The sequence below is a fragment of the Lampetra fluviatilis genome, chromosome 50 (assembly GCF_964198595.1).
Source record: "Lampetra fluviatilis chromosome 50, kcLamFluv1.1, whole genome shotgun sequence".
NCBI lineage: Eukaryota > Metazoa > Chordata > Hyperoartia > Petromyzontiformes > Petromyzontidae > Lampetra > Lampetra fluviatilis.
Genome location: NC_136324.1, coordinates 3,313,194 through 3,335,833, shown reverse-complemented (window position 1 = coordinate 3,335,833; position 22,640 = coordinate 3,313,194). Strand labels below are relative to the sequence as shown.

Genomic DNA, 22,640 nt, shown 5'->3' with positions numbered 1-22,640 from the left:
CGAGTCGCAGACGAGCGGCTGCAAGTACGACTACCTGCTCGTCTCCTACGGATTCGAGCACGTGGGCGCGCCCGCCATGGTGTGCATGATGCCGAGCGCCGGCCAGCGGGCGATGATCTCGCCCGGGAACAGGCTCGTGCTGCAGTTCGTCACGGACGCGTCCCTCGAGGAAAAGGGATTCCGAATCACGGTCGACACCATAGGTGAGTACGCGCGCGTGCGCGCGTGTGTGTGTGTCGCGCGTAGGGGGAGCGGTAGTGTAGCGGTTAGCGCGCTGCGCTATGAACCCGGCGACACGGGTTCGATTCCCGCTCACGGCCAACACCAGTGACGATTATCTCAACCGGTCCCGGGCCTCCCCTAGGTCGACTCAGCCTCAAATGAGTACCTGGTGCGGTGTGTAAACATCACCACTAGGGAGACAAAGGCGGTCGGGCGTGGTGCTGGCCACCCACCCCCTCGTGTACCGTTCCGGCCTTCATAAGTGCTCGCTAACAGCACTTGCCCCTACAGTCTGTTAAGGCTATACGGGGGATCTTTGTCTTTGTTCCTTCACGATACTGTAAGGGATCGTGATGGCTGGGGTGGGGGGTCGAGGGGATGCCGTCAACCAGCAGTGGATGGATCATGGCTGCCACCCTTTCTTCCTCGTGCGGCTGATGTTGATGTGGAGATCAACAGCTGTGACGTGCACGTTGAGGTGGCTGAGCCAGATGGTCGTGTGCGGAGTCAGCGAGGTGGAGCATCATCGCAGCTGTGACGATGATGACGATGATGACGCCTCCTCGTTCGCGTTCGTGAATCGGGGACGCGCCGACCTGAGACTGACGACGACAACTTGACGATGATGACGTCGTTGACGATGTTGATTGTGATGACGATGATGACCACGTTGACGACGATGATGACGACGTTGACGACGATGATGACGACGTTGACGATGTTGATTGTGATGACGATGATGACCACGTTGACGACGATGATGACGACGATGATGACGACGTTGACGACGATGATGACGACGTTGACGATGTTGATCATGATGACGATAATGACCACGTTGATGACGATGATGACGACGATGATGACGACGTTTACGACGATGATGACGACGTTGACGATGTTGATCATGATGACGATAACGACATTGCTGACGACATTGACGATGAGGTCCAACGATCGGTAATGAAATACCTCGCCAAGAGAAACAAAACAGACAACCCCCACCATCCCCCCCACCGCCCCACGTGGATTTTAATTTTCGCAACAATTTTCACGCTCGCGTAATGAACTCCCCTCGTCGACGACGACCACGAGGAGGAGTTGGGGGTGGAGGATGTGTAGGAGCTGGGGGTGTCACCGTGCGGGTCGCGGGGCAGACGCCGTCCCCCGCACGGCGTGTGTGCGTGGGGCTCTTGCGAGGCGCAGTACAAACACCGCACGCTGATGAACGCCGTCTTCTCGGCAAGGGTTGGTGGTGCTGGTGGTGGTGGTGGTGGCGAGCCACGCGTTGTTGGCGTGGAGTGCATTCGAGGCCAGGAAATCGCCCCCCTTCCACCTCAACGTTTCTAAGCCAGACTCCCCCTCCACCCACTCCCGCCTTCCCTCCCCACTCAAAGCTGTTGAACCCACCCCCCCCAGCCCCCTCCTTTAAAAGGCTCCCCAAACAATGTGGTCGTTTTCTGGTCAGCAATAATGAAGCAGCAGCCCCCCCCCTTCCCATCCAGCGCTAAGTCAACAGCCCTCTCGGCTCTCCCTCGAGTCGCGAGGCCTCGCACGCAGGAGGTGGCCCACCCACCCACCACCCGTGCCAGCAGGGACATTGCAGGGTGACCCCACGTGGTTATCCCGCACCCGTTCTTCGCTTCTCATTCTCGCTGGCGTTGGGCCGACAGGCGTGGTGCCCTTGCCTGTCGCTGCCTCGCTTCTCAGCGCACTCCTATCACAAGGCCATCGTGTCCGCGTGCACTCCACGGTCCTTCACACCCTGCAAGGGTTCGTCGCTCAGAACCACGTTTCTCTCTCTCTCGCTCTCTCTCTCGGCCTGCCTCTTTAAACCTCCGCCCTGGTGCTCCCACGCTCATCGTCACCGTTCTTCTTCCGACGTGGCTTTCCTCTCTTCTCACGACGCGTCCTACCAAGACACCTGTACCGACTTTCTCTAATCTTGTCTGAGTTGGGTACCACTATCCCCTAACCCTAACCGACAGTCATCCTAGCTATCTAAGTTGAATTTCTCTAATCTTGTCCGAGTTGGGCCCCACCACTCTTCCCGTCTTCATTTCTGACCCGACACAGTCTCTGTGGTCCGTGCCATCAACAATTCAGTCCAACATGCAGACCCCCAATGCCGCTGGAGAATTGACGACGGCTTAGCCTCCAAAGTCGGGAGTCAAGCTGCGGGCCTCCCGTGCAATTTCCACCCACCGCCTCCACAAGTCTCACGCCGCCACGATGCAATCTCACGTCGCGAACGGGCAAAACCCCCTGAGAGATTGACAATCTCGGGATAGCCACCTCGAGAGAGATGACGTCCTCGGAAAACCAGGGCAGGTGGCAACCCTAGATGAACCACCCAATGTGGTTGTTTATTCCACCACCACTCAGATGATTTGACAATGAGAAGTTTGTGACTTCGGGTGCCACCTGTTCCACTCTTGATCAATTCCGGGACGTATTTCTCAGTCGGCACTCGATATGTACCAGAAAGCTGTCTACCCATACGGTGTACCCGTATTCTTGTACAGGGAAAATGAGCTTGCAGGTCCATACGGCGGACAGCCGTTTCAATACGGGCAAAAAATGTCTATTTGTTTGTGTTTCTCCCTTGTGATGGGAATTGGTAGGACGAACGTTGAGATTTATCAGGACACGGGGTGACCAATAAGGTCTGAATTGGTGTGTATTAGGGTAGGGCACTGATAAGGGGTTGACGGGGATGCTACCAGAGGGTCAGCGACCTGCGGCCCCCCAGACGCACGCGGCTATTTAAGGTGAACGCTGCTTCGTGAATCGCATTCACCACGCAGCTCTTGAAATATAAAAACAATTTTTTTTTTACAGAATTCTATAAACAAAAACAAGTCTCGTCTTGTTATTTTTCTTGCCGATCCCCTGGCTCTGTACCAACCCCGTGTAGGACACTGCCGTCAGACACACACCAACACACAGACACACACCAACACACACACACACCAACACGTAGACACACACCAACACACAGACACACACAGACACATACCAACACACAGACACACACCAACACACAGACACACACAGACACATACCAACACACAGACACACAGACACACCAACACACACCAACACACACCAACACACAGACACACACCAACACACAGACACACACCGACACACCAACACACAGACACACACACAGACACACACAACAACACACAGACACACACGGTGTTTTACCCGTCAAGGCGACATTCTGAGTGGTGGGCTAGAGGTGGGTGAAGGGCGAAGGGATGGAGTATGCAGCGGAGAGAGCATTCCATCCGTGAGAAGCTCTCCTTCGGAGTGTTTCTGTAAGTGGTTATTAACCTTTACCTTTGGTTCTTAATCGCTAAACAATGTACAATGTTCATAAACATATATATACATCTGGCGAAACGTCGTCCTCAGATTGTAAATGTTGTGGGTTTAGTCTCCAACACACACCGGCTAGTGCTGTACTAGTGACGAATTGGCCACGTTCTGTTCACGTGACAACCCTTACTAGTTGGCCGTGTTGGGTGGTGGCGGGTTTAACGACACATTTATATATTTACGCAATCTAACCCTAAAAAAAACCTCCATTATGACTACATAGAGGGTTTGGTGAAACAAAATAAGTTGTAACTTACGCGCCCGTGCTTAACTTGTGTTTCGATCATTTATCTTCTAAATTTTCTTTTTTTAAATCTGGCCATGCCTCGCACCCCCATAAAGGTGCATCTCGCACCCCCAACTTAAGAAGAAGAACCACTGCTCTAAGAGAGAGGGGGGTCACGATCGGGTACGCCCGATGCGCACTGAAACAACTTTTGTAAAAACGCGTCCCTACGACGGACGCGCGCGGAACGCGACGCAACTGTGACTCCCACTCGAGGAAAGCGACAAAACTTCCACAACAGCAGCCGCGTCTCGACTGTTGTTGCTTCGGCGTTGTCTCCGTTCGGCTGGGTGGAGCCGACCGGGGTTTGGTCTGTGCGTGGTGAGATATCTCGAGGAGGCAACGCCACCAACCCCCTCCACCACGACCACCACCACCCCGACTTACACCCCTCCACACACACCAACCCCCTCCACCACGACCACCACCACCCCGACTTACACCCCCCCACACACACCAACCCCCTCCACCACGACCACCACCACCCCGACTTACACCCCCCCACACACACCAACCCCCTCCACCACGACCACCACCACCCCGACTTACACCCCCCCACACACACCAACCCCCTCCACCACGACCACCACCACCCCGACTTACACCCCCCCACACACACCAACCCCCTCCACCACGACCACCACCACCCCGACTTACACCCCCCCACACACACCAACCCCCTCCACCACGACCACCACCACCCCGACTTACACCCCCCCACACACACCAACCCCCTCCACCACGACCACCACCACCCCGACTTACACCCCCCCACACACACCAACCCCCTCCACCACGACCACCACCACCCCGACTTACACCCCCCCACACACACCAACCCCCTCCACCACCACGACCACCACCACCCCGACTTACACCCCCCCACACACACGACCCGCTCGCTCCACACACCCCCCCACCACCAGTGTTATTTCAACACGTCCTGTGCGCCAGCGAAATGAGTTGGTGGGGGTGCTAAGGAGCCGGGGGAACGAGGGGATGTTGAGTGTGTGAGTGTGTGTGTGAGTGAGCGTGTGTGAGTGTGTGTAAGTGTGTGAGTGAGCGTCTGTGAGTGTGTATGAGAGTGTGTGAGTGTGTGTAAGTGTGTGAGTGTGTATGAGAGTGTGTGAGTGTGTATGAGAGTGTGAGTGTGTGTGTGAGTGTGTATGAGAGTGTGTGAGTGTGTATGAGAGTGTGAGTGTGTGTGTGAGTGTGTATGAGAGTGTGTGAGTGTGTATGAGAGTGTGAGTGTGTGTGTGAGTGTGTATGAGAGTGTGTGAGTGTGTATGAGAGTGTGAGTGTGTGTGTGAGTGTGTATGAGAGTGTGTGAGTGTGTGTGAGTGAGTGTGTGTGAGTGAGTGTGTGTGAGCGTGTGTGAGTGTGTATGAGAGTGTGTGAGTGTGTATGAGAGTGTGAATGTGTGTGTGTATGAGAGTGTGTGAGTGTGTATGAGAGTGTGTGAGTGTGTATGAGAGAGTGTGAGTGTGTGTGTGTATGAGAGTGTGTGAGTGTGTATGAGAGTTTGTGTGAGTGTGTTTGAGAGTGTGAGTGCGTGTGTGAGTGTGTATGAGAGTGTGTGTGAGTGTGATCCGGCAAAAACAACCCCTACCTCCTCGTGGTGCCGGACGGCAACGCTGTGGTGGGCAGTGCCGTGGGAGGGGGCGGCCAATTGAGATTGCCCATTCCCCACGTGGCGTCTGTAGCCACCACAGCAGAGGTCGCAAACGGGTTTTGATTCCTTACCCGTACCCGGCCGCACCAGGGTCCCTACCCGTACCCGCACCCTACCCGAAATGAGTGACAAACGGTGACTCACCAGTGACTCACGGCCTACCCGTACCCGTACCCGGCCGTACCAGGGTCGCAAACGGCTACCCGTACCCGGCTGGGTACGGGTAGCCGGGTATCGGGTAGGGTACGGGTATCGGGTACTCGGTTGCGACCTCTGCACCACAGCGGCCAAATGGGGACTCTGGACGGGTGCGAGGGGCTGGTGACCCCTCCACCTTCAATTAATGACCACACGCTGCGCTACGAACCCGGCGAGCCGAGTTCGATTCCCGCTCACCGGTCACGATTGTCTGAACCGGTCCTGGGCCTCCCCTAGGTCGACTCAGCCTCAAATGAGTACCTGGTGTAATGTGTAAACATTGCCACTGGAGAGACAAAGGCGGCCGGGCGTTGAGCTGGGCACCCACCCCCTCGTGTGCCGTGTCAACCCCTACAGTCTGAAAAGCCTACATGGTAAAGGGGGGGGGGGGGGGCTCGGATGTTGGCCGTGAGCGGAAATCGAAATCTGGTCGTCGTTGTATTTGTAGCGCACCGCCACACCACCAGCACCACCACCACCACCACCAGCACGCCACACCACCACCACCACACCACCACCACACCACCAGCACCACCACCACCACACCACCAGCACCACACCACCAGCACCACCACCACCATCACACCACCACCACCACACCACCACCACGCCACACCGCCACCACCACACCGCCACCACCACCACACCACACCGCCACCACCACACTGCCACCACCACCACACCACCACCACACCACCACCACACCACCACCACCACACTGCCACCACCACCACACCACCACCACACCACCACCACACCACCACCACCACACCACACCACCACCACACCACCACCACCACACCACCACCACCGACACCGCCAGCACCACACCACCGCCACCACCACCACCACCACACCACCGCCACCACCACGCCACCACCACCACACCACCACCACCACACCACCACCACCCACACCGCCAGCACCACACCACCGCCACCACCACACCGCCGCCACCACCACGCCACACCGCCACCACCACACCGCCACCACCACCACACCGCCGCCACCAGCACGCCACACCGCCACCACCACACCGCCACCACACCACACCACCACCACGCCACACCACCACCACACCACCGCCACACCACCACACCACCACCACACCGCCACCACCACCCCGCCACCACCGCCACACCACCACACCACACTGCCACCACCACCACACCACCACCACACCACCACCACACCGCCACCACAACCACACTACCACCACACCACCACCACACCACCACACCACCACACCACCACCGCCACCACCACACCACCGCCACACCACCACCACCACACTATCGCTCCCCGTGTACACGCACCAACACGCACTTACGCGGGACACACACGCGGACGCAGTGTCGGTATCTCGACAGAGAATGTCCATCGGGATCGCATCTCGGCCTTGAAAGCTTCTGCTAAGTGATCACGAACCCAGAAGGGGTACGGCTGTCTTTTAATTCGAGCGGTGCCCCTTATAGTGCACGCGAGGTGAAGGGGCAGCCCTGCAATGGCCCGCTCACGCCACTGCTGGCAGAAGGGCATCCACTGGAGGGAGGTCGAGGGAGACAGGGCCGCACGTGTACAATCACACGATGTGCACACGCATACACACAGGCAAAGATCCCCCGTATAGCCTTCAGCAGACTGCCGGGGCAAGTGCTGTTGGCCAGGATAGCACTCACAAAGGAGGCGTGTGATCAGCACCACGTCTTTGTCTCCCTGCGAGCACCTGGGGCTCACTTGATGCTGAGTCGACCTAGGGGAGGCCGAGCACTGGCTCAGATAGTTGCCACCGGTGTAATTGGCCGTGAGCGGGAATCGAACTAGGGTCGCCGGAAGCATGGCCATCAGAAATGTCCGTGCGGTGAGACCTCGTTGTGAGGATGTGTAACACAAGGCCAGCCCGCCGAGTCACCATAGATCGAGTCACCAACAGCGCTGTAATAATAACACGGCGCAGGATGCTCCGGTATTGATCGTGTTATTTATTTACATCCACGCGTCGTCGGGTAGGTTTGATTTTCTGTCTGCCTGTTCTATTCTTCCGGCGAACGCACGCGGCAACACTGAGACCCCCTAATGCAGTGGCTCTTAACCTTCGTGCAGCCTTGACCCCCTCTGGTTCTCACATCGTTAAACAATGTGCAATGTTCATCAACGCACACAATGCTTGTCCTCAAAATGTAAACAAGAAACATACTCTGATAATATGTGCATTTTTCGATTTAAAGCTTTCGTGACTGCAGGGATTCATCTTCTTGGTTCTTTCGGTAAAGTCACGTAGAATGGAAATAATAAAATAATAAAAATAAAACATAATAAAATAATTCTCACAGCGTCATTCAGACTCTGTCTTCTCGACAGACCTGTTCTTCATCTGAGGACGGCTGCTTGCGTTGTGGCCGAAACGTCGTGAGAATTATTTTATTATGTTTTATTTTTATTATTTTATTATTTCCATTCTACGTGACTTTACCGAAATAACCAAGAAGATGAATATGTGCATTGTCTTTGAAACTGATTGGCCCACACCAGAGACAGCTTTCTTTTGAGCCTCGTCTCAAACGGCGTTAAACCAGAGGACGCCAAAGGGCGTACAGCCCAAAGACAATGCACTATCAGAGTAATGCGAGCCCGGGGGGAGCATCAACATCATGGGACCTCCTTTGCCAGTGCCAAAATATGATAATAGGATTTTCTCCTTTTTCCTGGCAACAACATTGTCTTTGGGCTGTACGCCTGTTGACGTCCTCTGGTCTAACACCGTTAGAGACGAGGCTCAAAAGAAAGCCGTCTCTGGTGGGACCAATCAGTTTCAAGGACAATGCAAATATTATCAGAGTGTGTTTCTTGTTTGCATTCTGACCGCAAGTATTGTGGTTAATGCAGACATGATTCCTTGTAAAAAGGTTTCAGTTTGGTGTTTTAACAACTTAACACAGCTGTTTTGTTGCCAGATAAAAGGGGAAAAAAACTATTCTCATGTTTTGGTACTGGCCAGGAGGTCCCATGATTAGAAACACGCGTTTAGAACATTTGGCTTCTGCTATAAACTCGCACGCGGTGAGCCACTCCGTGGCGGTGTCGTATGTGGCCAGAGCCACACAGCTCAGTGGACTTTACCTGGCCAAATAACAATAGTTAGTTCGTTATAACTGGTAGGAACCACCTGGTTACACCAGCCCACAGGGGATTATTGTGTCCGTCGTGCAGGGAGGGGCTGGGTGGAGAGGGAGGGGCTGGGTGGGGAGGGGAGGGTGGGGAGGTTGGGGCTGGGTAGGGAGGGTGGGGCTGGGTGGGGAGAGGAGGGTGGGGAGGGGCTGGGTGGGGAGGATGGAGAAGGGCTGGGTGGGGAGGGTGGGGCTGGGTGGGGGGTGGGAGGGGTGGGGCTGGGTGGGGAGGGGCTGGTCACCCCGTGGTGCCCTTATAAAACTCAACGTTTAACCTACTCACGCCGGCTTGTGCCCGCCCTCACAGTCGGGCATATTTGCGGAATACACCACGCCGCCGTTGACCCTGGCCATTGACCGAGCAACCCAACGTTCCTACCAGTTCCCTCCGCAGGAATGTGTTTAAATGCATGACTGCTTTGGCACACCGGTGTCTGGAGGTGGGTGTACGACCCCATGTACATTCATGTAATCCAACCCCAAAAAAAAAACCAGTTGAAATCGTGAACGTGTATCGCTCGCGAAAGGCACCACGTGTTAATTTTATTCATGAAAAGAAAAACAACTAAAGTGGGAACCTTTCTCCACAGACGCGCCACGGGTGCAGGGCAAGAAGGCCGTCTTCCTCCAAAGTCCCGTGTCCTTCATGAGCCTGGGCGACCCCGGCATCCTGCCGACGCGCCTCTCCTCCGTCGCCCTGTGCGCCAGCGTGCGCATCGCCGGCCCGGCCGACTGGACGCTCTTCACCTACTGCTCGCCGCAGTCGGACGGCGAGGCCACCTCGCCCACCCTGGGCCTCGCGGGCAACCGCACGGCGCTGGCGTTCTGGCTCGCCGGGCGCGCCACCTGGGTGCCCTGGAAGCGTCCGCACGACGAGGCGTGGCACCGCGTTTGCGCCCGCTGGGTCGGCGGCACCGGCGGCACCGCCACCGTCTTTGCCGACGGCTCCCTGATCCTCAACGCCAGCCTCGCCTCGGACGATCCCGCCGAGCTGCAGGGCTCGGGCCGCCTCCTGCTGGGGCTCTTCCAGACGGCGGCGGCGGTGGCCGGCGCCGGCGGCGTCGCGACGGCGTGGGAGACGGTGCCGCAGCGGGCGCTGGTCGGCGAGCTGGCCGACGTGCGCCTGTGGGCGGAGGGCGCCGGGGGCGAGCGCGGCTCCAGCCGGGCGCCGTCGTGCCAGCGGAACGGCAGCCTGGCGTGGTGGAGCCGCAGCTTCTGGCAGCCGACGAGGGAGGGCATGCTGGTCGACGCGGGGCTGCCTGCCGCACGTGAGTTGTTTGGCCGCCGCTGTAAATGTCCACTCGGTGGCGATGAGCCACTTGGTTGAGCGGTCATTGTTGATGGCCGGGTCGCTTCTGGCAAAGACATGCGTTGCTCAGTGGGGGCTTAGCTGGTCAAATGAAATAGTTACAAATAGTTACAAATAGTTTGTTCTGCGTGTTTAAGCGAGGAGAGCCGCAGCAAGTCTCAAGGCGCGATTTCAGGACGGTCCTGCCAGGTTTTTGCAGAAGGTGGGCGATGTTGCTGCTCTCTACCACTGCTACTGCTGTGTGTGAGTGAAACATAGGAATAGGGGTTGCCCTTTCTGGCAATGAAACAGGAGGTGTTAAGATGTTCAAACACCAAATAGAAATCTTTTGCAAGGAATCAAGCCTGAATTCATCACACATATTTGTGGTGAACATTTAAACAAACATGTTTTGATAATAGGTTCTAGATTTGAAGCTTTCGTGACTGCAAGGATTCATATTCTAAGGTTTTCAGTAAAGTCACGTAGGTAAACATTTTTAATTAATAAAATAAAAATAAAATAAAAATCACGACGTTTCGGAGGCAACACAAGCTTCCGTCTTCAGGTGGAACCGTCACAGCACGATAGCTGTATCAAGTACCTAAAGACGGAAGCTTGTGTTGCCTCCGAAACGTCGTGATTTTTATTTTATTTATTTTTATTTTACTTTGATTAATTTAAATTTTTTACCTACGTGACTTTACCGAAAACCTTAGAATATTGATAATCGGTGTTCGGCGGTGCAATGAAACCGGAGAACCGGGAGGGCACCCATTGCGGAACAGTGGGATTGACACACAAACCACATACAGAAAGGCGCCCTGGTTGTAAATTGAACCCAGGCCCTTCTTGCTGCAAGGCGCGAGTGTTATACGACCGCACAACCCCTGCCGCTCATCAGCGTTGTCTGCGGTGTCACTGCGTAGCACTGGGATTGCGTCTTCCATAATTCGCCCGTGATTGGCAGCTGTCTAAGTGATGTGGTTTATTTACATTTTTCTTTGAATATTTCTCTTGACGTTTTATCAACAGGAAAAGATGTTTGTTGTCTAATATGAAAACCAATACCAATGAGAATAGGGAATGCTATTTCAATCGCACTACAAAGTTGCGCGATTGGGTTGACGTGGATTTTGGTGGAAATAATTGGGTTTTTACGAAAATGTCAATACCGTGGCACGCCATCCGTGAATCTCCGCCCGGTATTTCGAGGGCCCAACTGTGCCAAATCCCCGTTGCTCCTCTCATCTCTTTGTGGACATCGGTGAAAAGGGGAGCTTTCGAGCCTCCAGTATAAATACACACATTCTGATTCTGATGAATACCAAAATAAAATATTCCACTCTGATTGTAATCCCTTAAATAGCCCCACGTCCACCCACGTCGCTTACGATCATTGGGCAGTGGTCACCTCCCCTTCACAGCCAGCGGTCAAATATTCTACATTCCGATGGGAGTGCCAGTCTGTCCAAAGAACAAGCGCTGTTGATTGCTTTTGTTTGCTTAACATCTGAGCCGTGACTCGTTGTTAGCCTTTTTTTCTGGAGGGAGGGGGGGTTGGGGGGGGTCTTGGATTAAAATAAAATCCTTTACAGGGACGAATGGGACCCGACTCTGACCCTTAACCGGTGTTTGAAACTCGGTGACGTTTGAGCCAATTGTGAGTTGAGTGCGTTCGTCACGCGCCGACACCCGCCCGGTGCCTTTGATCTTTCCGCGTCCTCGGGGCGGGGAGAATTGACCCGAAGCGCGCGCACGAAAATCGGCGTCGTCGGCACGCGCTGTTGTCGAAATTCTGCCGACGAGGAGATGTTAACCACCTCGCCTGGTGTACAGGAGGTCGTGGGTTCGGTCCCAGCCCTGACGCCTGTACATCTGGAGTTTGCGCGTCTCTCTGTCGTTCCCCGCGATCGCGTGGATTTTTCTCCGGGTCCTCCGGGGTTTTCCCTCCACACTTGGAATCAACAATCACGCGTTCAGAGTAGTTGGCTGCTGTGAATGTGCACGTGATGAGCCGCTTCGTTCAGCTAATCATTTGTAATAGCAAGGTCACTTCTGAAAAAGAGCTACATAGCTTAGTGGGCCTTACCCTGGTAAAGAAAAAAATTTTCAACAACTAAAATGTTAAAATAGTTCCTGAATACGTTTTGCTTACACGTTGTCTCTATACACCGGATAGGCACGTAGTCGTGAGAAAAGGATGCGCCTGGAATACGCCGGCTCGCTCTTTCTCGTAGATGACATCAAACTAACGCGTGGAGCGGCGGGTACCGCGGGTTAGCGCGCTGCGCTGTGAACGCAGCAGAACGCGTTGAATTCCCGGCCAGGGCTGAAAATCAGTGGCGATTGTTAAACTGAACCAGTCTTGAAGCCCCCCCCCTCCCCCCCACCGTCACCACCGGGCAGTGACCAGTGGCCGAAACGTCGTGAGAATTGTATTTTATTATGTTTAATTTTTATTATTTTATTATTTCCCTTCTACGTGACTTTACCGAAAGAACCAAGAAGGTGCTGCTATTAGTGCGAGTTAATTCACCCCCCACAAGGTCGTCGTGAAGATCTGCAGACTTCACCCTTCTGTCGGTAGCCTCGATCCCGGCTGCGTCTCTGGCGTTTGCTGCGTCAGCGCCACGGTCGTGGAATTGCCGAGCCGTGGAAATCCGTTCATCCGACGGTGTGGATACTTTTAAAGTCTCGTGCCAAAACCACGTCTTCTTAAGTCAGTTGAATCCATTTGGCTTCTTTGTCTCTCTCGGCCTTTCCTTCCCCTCGTTCTTACAAGGCGCCTTGAGACATCAGCGGAAGACGCCTTACAGATAAATGTTAATTAACCATCACTATTGGCAATTGCGCGCGTGCGTCAAACGTTGTATTATCCGCAGCAGCAGCACCAAAACAATTCGTTTTGACTCTCCTCCCGTCGATCATCCTCGCCCATTTAAGGAAGCGAGTGTGTATGTTCACGCTCACTTTGAGCGTGTGTCGTAATTTTAATTGTTTTCTGTAACCAGACCAGGGCGCGGTTGGTGGTGGTGGTGGTCGAGGCATGAGCCAGGCGCATCGCGGCGGCGGTGATGTGACGCTGTCTCTGTTGGGTAGCAAGTCGAGTCTCTCTCTCTTCTTATGGTTTTTTGTTGTTGTCCTCGTCGAGCCGGCCAAACCGGAACAGCTGCGGCCCGCGGCAACGAGCAACAGCGTTCGTTGCACAATGCGAAACAATGCCGACGCAGCGAACGCATCGCATCGCACGCACGCACGTTGAACGTAGCTGACCGTGCTCATCGGAGGTGCATCTCCACTCGTTAGCCTGCCGACACGATCGTTACTGGGTCCCTCCCCCCGCCCGCACCCTCCTAACTCCGCATCTCCATTTGGGAATGGAGGGAGGGAGAAGGGGCCAATTTATAGATTTGGTTGTAATCAATAACACAATTATTGATACTCTTGGTTCTTTCGGTAAAGTCACATGTGGACCCTTGCAGTCACGAAAACTTCAAATCTAGAATATAATTGATAGTGACCCTTTATCAATCGAGAAAGGCTTTCAACCGAGTCTCAACAACATGGGCCACGAGGGGTTCCTGGCACAGTGGGATGTTTGGCCAATCCCACTGCTGAGTGTGTTTGGCTTCAGTGCGCGCAGTGATACCTGGTCAGAACCCGGAGGAGAATGGCCCGCTCAGACGAGGGGGTCACGCCTCGAAAGCTCCGCACGGACAGATTCATGAATCCGATGCTGTGCCGCAAACTCCGGGGGGCCTGCCACCCCTTTGCAGTGCCAAAACAGCAAGTGGCCTCCCGTCCAAGCATCAGCTGAGCTCATTCGCTGCCCAACTTCTGAGATCGGGCGCAGTCGGGGTGGTTTGTTCGAAACGACGAAGGGTTGCGTTTCGCACCTCCCACCTCGTCGTCGTCGTCGCCATAATTTTTTGTTAAATTTGAGATCACCACGAGGCAGACGTGCGGGGGGCTAATTCGTCAATCGGATTAAATCAGCTCGCCGTCGGTGACAAAGCTGCCCAGTCGTCCGCGTAGAGTCACCCAAGTTGCATCCTCGCCGTGTCGTTGGAGAAAGTTGATGCTCTCCGGCGCGCGACCCAAGTCACTCGCCGAGGCTGGCATCTTCAATTTTTGTCATCTTGAATTTTTGTTGCAGTTGTTTTCTCGTGTCATCCTTTCCTAATGTTATCGACTGCGTTATCGGCCTCGTGTCGCGCCAACAAAAAGAGAGAATCCATTCTGGTTTCTCAGACAGCCAGGCAGCTGGAGGTGGCCACGGATGAGCCAAGGTTGAGATTGAGAGACCCCAAAAGCGAGAGAGGAAGATGTACTACGATGCTTGCACAACACGCGGCGCTTACACAACGTCCATCAAACGTTTGGCGTTACTTCTCACACTTTCAGTGGCGCGCCCGTAGCCTTCGTTGTTTCGTTTTGCCGCAACAGTTTGCAGGTGGACGGTACCCAGGAATATTTTCCACTGCCCGTACCGCACAGCGCGGCGGTGGCTTGCAACCGGCAAAATGTGGCCCAGCCAAGCCAGAGCCGAACACTCACCGCACACAACGACACAACTCAATCTGACTCGTGGGGACAAGCTGGGCAATTGATGCGGTTCAGAGGTTTTTTTTTGTCATATGTTGCGTAAATTGTTTTATTTTCTCACGTAATTATTAATTTACTAATTGTCATGTTCTTTACGTGACAAGATTTACTAATTGGCTGCGTAGGGCGGTGGCGGGCTGAACGACGCATTTATATTTTATGCGATTTAACCCCCCCCAAAAAAACCTTTATTATGGATAATATTGGTCACGAAAGCCTACGTTTTGAACACATTTTTTTAAATCATACGTTGCATCAATGAGCGACTTGGCTCGTGCACTGCGTTTGACGTGAGCGGCACGGCTCCCAGTCCCGCAGTGGAAAAAAAAAGTAATTGGTGCCTTCTCGGAACAGCTCAGTTGCAAAGTAGAGTGAAAAAGAAGTTAATAGTTCAGTGTAAGGCCCCTCGGGCAACTGGCAGCTCCCTGGTGGCCTTTAGTGCGGCCCCTGACGTGCGGCCATCCGACAACACACGAGTGACACCACCCCCATCATCGTCGATATCATCGTCATCATTGTCATCGTCATCATCGTCGTCATCGTCGTCATCATCATCGTCGTCGTCGTCGTCATTGTCGTCGTCGTCGTCGTGTTGCTGTAAAATCCCCATTGGTGTAGAATGTGCGGCTGCAACCTCACTCACACTGACGATGCCTCATCGGCGAAAGTGCCCCCCACTCTCTCCCTCCCCTCTGAACATGAGTGAAGAGCCACTGAGATAGTTTGTTAAACCCAGTGAGGGTTTAATGGAGGCCGGTCGGCCTCCGGACCCCTACCCTCACCTCTCTCGATGAACCTGGCAGGACAACCAGGGCGAGGAAAGGTGCCTGTGCTGCCCGACAACACGGGAGTGTATTGGCGTTGCGATTATTCATTTGCTTATTGATCCCATTCATTGTTGATATTAGCGAGGGCTGAATATGGTTTATCTTAGGCGCATTGTCCGTGTTTCGTTTGTGCTGTTTGCTACAAGGCTAGTATCTGCCTCATTTCTACGGTGTATCATCTGTACCCACTCCTTTCTTTGGAACATTTGCTTAACGAAGGAAATATTTGCATAACATTTGCATAAACCCTCTGCCCCCCCCCCCCCACTATTTCCACCAAGACCCCCCGTGTAGCCTTAACAAACTGTAGGGGCAAGTGCTGTTAGCGAGCACCTATGAAGGGCGACACGGCACACGGAGGGGGTGGGTGGCCAACACCACGCCCGGCCGCCTTTGTCTCCCCAGTGGCGATGTTCACACACTGCACTAGGCACTCAATTAAGGCTGAGTCGACCTAAGGGAGGACCAGATCCGGTTCAGATAAGCACCACTGGGTGTTGGCCAGAGAGCAGGAATTGAACCCCGGGTCACTGGGTTCGTAGCGCAGCGCGGCTAACCTCTACACCACCGCTCTCCACAGTTTACAACACACACACACACACGTGCACACACACACGCGCACACACACACGTGCACACACACACGTGCACACACACACGTACACACGCACACACGCGCGCGCATGCATTTCGTGTCTACTGAGCAACGAGATTTTTCACAAAGCCTGCCTGGGGCCCAAGGTGACTTTTAATAAGCCAGGCGAACTGCATTTGCGAGTCGATACTCACCCCTCACCTCGAGCCAAACATCTCGGCTGTGCGATGCCAACCACGTCGATGCCCAGTGGCATGGACGTGGTTGGCATGTGCCCCGTGGTGGTGTGACGAATGAGACGGGGGCCGCCCCGGTCGGTCAAAATTCCACTTTGGAAACTGTGGGTGTCCTGCGAGTTGTATGGATGGACACAACTGATAGCAGCGCTTGCCCCGACAGTATGTCAAGGGTATATGGGGGATATTTGTCTTTGGTGCTGGCCACCCCCACCCCCTTGTGTGCCGTTCCGGCCTTCATAGATGCTACTCGCTAACAGCACTTGCCCCAGTTTGTTAAGGCTATACAGGGAATCTTTGTGTTTGTTTTTTTATGTTGAACTTATTTCGCACCGCACGTAGCCAACCGTGCTAATCGGAGGTAGTTGGTTAAAACACTCCAACTATAGGACCGTAAAGCTTGGGAAAATTATTGCTTTTTTGGGGGACAATTGTTGGCACCATACTCTTAGCTTTTTCGGTAAAGTCACGTAGGTAAAAAATGAAATTAAAATTAATAAAAATAAAATAATAAAAATCACGACGTTTCGGAGGCAACACAAGTCTCCGTCATCAGGTGGGACCGTCACAGCCAGATTTGCCTCACTTGATACAGCAACTCACTTGATACAGCAAATCTTGCTGTGACGGTCCCACCTGATGACGGAGACTTGTGTTGCCTCCGAAACGTCGTGATTTTTATTATTTTATTTTTATTAATTTTAATTTCATTTTTTACCTACGTGACTTTACCGAAAAAACTAAGAGAATGAATCCTTGCAGTCACGAAAGCTTCAAATCTAGAATTGTTGGCACCGGTTGTGTCTGCCTTTGCCTGTGGCTCGCCGCGCCTCCGTGCGCGGTGCAAATTCTGTAGCGGCATTTAGAGACGTGATTTGCATGTCTGACGCCGTACCCGCTGTAGATTTAAAACAATACTGTATTTGTCTATTATGTTACAATTGCATAGTATTATAGCGAATGGTTCCGAGTGGTTGTTTAGATTATGGTGCCACAGATAATAGGGGTCACAGGTAACTGGGCTCCAGATGAGTAGCGTTCCACTGTCCCTATAATTATATTATATAATATTGGTAGGAACCTCCTGGTTACACTAGCCCACAGGGGATTATTGTGTCCGTCCGTCCGTCGATCATCCAAAAATGGGAGGGGTGGGGCTGGGTGGAGAGGGGAGGGTGGGGAGGGGCTGGGTGGAGAGGGGAGGGTGGGGAGGGGCTGGGTGGGGAGGGGAGGGAGGGGCTGGGTGGGTGGGGAGGGTGGGGCTGAGTGGGGAGGGGCTGGTCACCCCGTGGTGCCCTTATAAAACTCACCGTTTAACCTACTCACGCTTGCTTGTGCCCGCCATTACAGTCGGCATTCTTGCGGAATACACCACGCCGCCGTTGACCCTGGCTATTGACCGAGCAACCCAACGTTCCTACCAGCTCCCTCCGCAGGAATGTGTTTCTATTAAACTACTGGCGAGGGTATGCGCTGGGCCTGCTGTTCACGCGCTCCTGAACCCTTCAAGGTGTCCGTCATCAGCGTAATTGGCGTCAGCCTTAGATGGCTCCTGGCCAGAGGGTCCATCAACCCAGACCAGGTTATCATCTCACTTTGTCGGTGCCATCCGGGCATGGCATCGCTTCAGCTGGTTCCAATGTATATAGCTGGCCAACAGCGGTGAATTCTGCGATAACCAATTAATTACTTATCAATGGTAACCATTTTCTTGGTTCTTTCGGTAAAGTCACGGAGAAGGGAAATAATAAAATAATAAAAATAAAACCTAATAAAATACAATTCTCACGACGTTTCGGCCACAACGCAAGCAGCCGTCCTCAGGTGAAGTACAGGTCTGTCGGAAAGACAGCGTCTTTCCGACAGACCTGTTCTTCACCTGACGCTGTCTTTCCGATAGACCCGTTCTTCACCTGAGGACGGCTGCTTGCGTTGTGGCCGAAACGTCGTGAGAATTGTATTTTATTGTGTTTGAATTTTATAATTGTATTATTTCCCTTCTACGTGACTTTACCGAAACAACCAACAAGATGAATCCCTGCAGTCACGAAAGCTTTAAATCGAAATTTAATGGTAACCATTGCTAAGCGAATAAACACATCGGTACGACTTGAGACGTTCTGCCTTCGGTGATACCGATTTCTGCTCAGGCCCTGCACTTGACAGCAAACCATCTTGTGGGTGTCCAGACACCCACGACATCGTCCCACGGCTCCCATAGGTGGCTGTGCCCAATGGGGCCCTGGCGCAGTTGCACCGCCTGCGCACACAATAGCCACGCCACTTGCTGCCGTCTGTGTTGTCCTTCACCCGCACCTGCGTACGGCGCGAAAGAAGTTCAACGCGAGTACCTACAGAGTTGTCGGCACAGCTGACGAAGGCCGGCGCTTGCCGTGAGCGCCGCGGGCAACATCCGATGGTGAAGTAAAGTGCCGGAATGCCGCTCACGATGCGAGGCGAGGGAGAGGGCGGGTTTCTGGTGTACGCTCAATCCACTGCTGGATGAAAACCCAGTCGCGAGCCTCCCGCCCTCCCACCCCCCCCCCCCACTTCGTTTACCAGCCCCCCCCCCCTTCCCCACTGACTCGCGACGCTCCGTTCCATTCGTCTTCTTCTTCGCACACACGCCTCCGCCGATGTCATTCGCTGCTCCGTGTACCCGTGGCAGGAGCGGCGTTTACGGCAGGGAACCTTTGTTCTGCCAAGGGCCATTTGGATATTTAGAACATCATTCGCGGGCCATACAAAATGATCAACTTATAAATTAGCCCGTTATATTTGGTCAAACGTTTACTTAACTCACCCATAATGCGATGGGCTGGAACTGCTTCTCTTTGGCGAGGCGCGTGATGCTAGCCGGTATTGATGTTGCTGCTACTCGCAACTGCTTTTCCAAGTTTGCTCCGAGATTTATTGAATTTCGAGTCTCGCCTGCGGTTGCCTTGGCAGGCCCAGACCAAAATGATTTCGCGGGGCCTTATACGGCCCGCGGGCCGGACGTTCCCCACCCCTGGTTTTCGGTCACCAGCGGTGGCCGGTGCGCACCGCGGTTCCAGGCGGCAGCCGGGAATCGGTTTTGAGAGATGTCATCGCGCGCCGCCGGTGTCACCGCAGCGCATTGGACGCCGCGCGCGGGGCCGCCACCACCCCGCCGGCAACAATCGTTGGCAAGCGGCCGTTTGCGACGTCCGATTAAGTTGCTACGAGCATTCCCTGCCACGTCGTCTTGCTGCCGAACCGTGACCCACATCCAACAGAGGCGGCGGCGCTCCGGGGCTATGGACCGGCGTTGGTTCTGCGCGGGTCGACTGCGAGTTGTTAGAAGCGTCTTTTACTCAACTTTGCTCATTTGTTGCGCTTACTTTGGTCGTCCTGCCACCGGACCTCCAATGGTGCCGGACGTGCGGCGGCCACCTCACTCACACTGGCGATGATGTCTCCCCGGCGAAAGCGGTCCTCCCCCCGCCCTGCCCCTCTGAAAGTTCGTGAAGAACCGCCGAGTTTAGCCCACCCCGTGTGTGTGAGACGTGGCAGGGTGTGCGACGGCTCCTCCTCCCCCTGACGCCCCCCCCCCCCTGTCTTGTGGTTGTGGTTGTTGTTTGACTTGCATCCCACTGGGATTTTTGCACACAGCGTTGGTGTACGGTGATTTTTTTCTACAATATTTTGCTGTCTTTTCTTGGATTTTCTGTTTGCACTTAGTCACACATTCACTTTAAGATGTTTTTTGTTCATGTTTTTGTTTTTTGTTTGTTGCGGTTGTACCCGATTCAAGAGCCGAATGGCTCACAGGGCTATACCTAATAAGTTAACTTGAACTTGAACTCTCTCTCTGTGCTCCGCTCACGCAGGAGACGTCGTTGACAACTTCCGAGTTCAATTCCGGGCCGAGGTGAACGCCGCGGGCAACCGGTCCGTGGACGAGCAGCTCCTGGCGACGGTGGCGACGTCCTGGGTGAGACGGAAGGGGGTTGCCCCCCCCTCCCATCACCCCCCACCACCCCTCGCACCGAGGCCCCCCACGTGCCGGAGGGGGCAAACAGGCGCCGGGCTAAGAGGGATGGGGGGGGGGTAGAGGAGGGGGGGGGGCACTTACGTTGCTTGGAACCCAGCCAATGCCAACGACGCCACACTACTGAGACCTATAGACTTACGCAGAGACCCATGGACTAACATAGGAGCTTTCGTCATTCTAGCACGGGACCCACAGACTAACATAGAGACCCATATACTACCATATCGAACTATGGACTTGCATAGAGACCCATAGACTCACTGTAGACCCATTGCCTTACGCAGAGATCGTACACTAACATTGGACCCATAGTCAGTCGATCATTGGACCCATAGACTTACATAGAGAACAATACACTCCCTTATTCCACCACAGACTAAAATAGAGACCAGTAGACTCACTATCCACCCATATACTTACATAAACACCCATAAACGCACGATCCACCTGTAGACTTACATAGAGACCAATCGACCCACTCTCGACCCATAGAGATACATAGAGACCCGTAGACTAACATAGCACGCAGGAACGTAGCTACTGAGTGTGCAGGCGGTGCAACTGCGCTGCACGAGGGGCCCAGATGCCAGCTACAAAGTTTGGGGGGCAGGCGTTGGTGTCCGGGGGGGGGGCATTTAATGTACTGCGCGAGGACCCATGTCAACCACGCTCCACCACTGCCCACCGTAGCCCTAACCCCAACACGAACAACCACGATCATTGCAATAGCGCCGAGCTTAACCATGAACCTCAGCGCGAACACCAATAACAACACTCACCCGAGCCCTAACGCTCGCCATTTGGGTGAGTGAAAGAATAAACATTTGGGTGAGTGAATGAAAGGGAAAAAAAGCTTTATTATGAATGAAAGAATTGGCATTTGGGTGAGTGAATGAGTGAATGAAATAATTAGCATATGGGTGAGTGAGTGAGTGAGTGAAGGACAATAATTGCATTTGGTTCAGCAAGTGAATGAAAGAATGATCATTCGGGTGATTGAGTGAGTGAATGGAAGAATGAGCATTTAAGTGAGTGCATGAAATAACTCCCACGTGTGTGGGTGAGTGCGTGTTTTAGCCAGTTTTAGTCTCCCCTAGGTCGACTGAGCCTCAAATGATTACCTGGTACGATGTGTAAACATCGCCACTGGGGAGACAAATGCGGCTGGGCGTAGTGGTGCCAACCCACCCCCCCCCCTCGTATGCCGCTCGCTAACACCACTTGTCCCTACAGTCTGTTCAGGCTATATGGAGGATTTTTGTCTTTATTTTATCCATCTGGGTATATGTGGGGAGCCGGAGTGCAACGGTTAGCGCACTCCGCTACGAACCCGGCGACCCGAGTTCGATTCACGCTCAAGGCCAACACCCAGCGACTGTTTTCTGAACCGGTCCTGGGCCTCGCCTAGGTCGACTCAGCCTCAAGCGAGCACCCATTGCGGTGCGTAAAAAAACATCGCCACCGGGGAGACAAAGGCGAAACGTTCCCCCTCTGGCTGTGATTGTCCACAGCAACCGCTCGAGATAAACTTAGCAGGGCCTCTTGGGAAGGGTTATACACACGTACACACACATGCGCACAAACCAAAAAAACCCTAGTCCTTTTGCAGTTGCAACTCGAGATAAGGAGGCACGCACGCACGCCCCCTCGCTGCCTCTTCGCACAGTCAGAATCGGAATCTTTATTTAGGCCGCATGGAATCCGATGAGCTATGAAGCTCTTTTTGTCCCACGCACGTGCAGTAGCTTCACACGTGTCCAGGCAACCCGTTGTTGAACGTAGACGTAGCACGGGTTGGCTACGTGTGGTGTTGAATAAGTTCAATATACAGACGTTCAACGTGTGTGTACATGTTTACACGTGTTCCACGTGTGTGTGTGGACCCGTGATCCACGTGTGTGTACATGTTTACACGTGTTCCACGTGTGTGTGTGGACCCGTGATCCACGTGTGTGTACATGTTTACACGTGTTCCACGTGTGTGTGTGGACCCGTGATCCACGTGTGTGTACATGTTTACACTGTTCCACGTGTGTGTGTGGACCCGTGATCCACGTGTGTGTACATGTTTCCTCGTGTTCCACGTGTGTGTATATACGTGTCCCACGTGCGTGTGTGTACACGTGTTTGACGTGTGTGT

The 22,640-nt window shown here is 53.8% G+C and overlaps 1 protein-coding gene across 1 annotated transcript in view; it reads left to right on the top strand.

The window, feature by feature from the left end:
• Positions 1-76: 76 nt before the first annotated feature.
• Positions 77-22,640, top strand: part of LOC144948543 (uncharacterized) — a 74,746-nt gene continuing 52,182 nt past the window's right edge. The window contains exons 1-4 of the mRNA XM_078878113.1: positions 77-203; positions 9,523-9,893; positions 10,023-10,200; positions 20,337-20,440. Coding sequence (XP_078734239.1) covers positions 77-203; positions 9,523-9,893; positions 10,023-10,200; positions 20,337-20,440 — 780 coding nt within the window. The remainder of the gene's footprint in view (positions 204-9,522; positions 9,894-10,022; positions 10,201-20,336; positions 20,441-22,640) is intronic.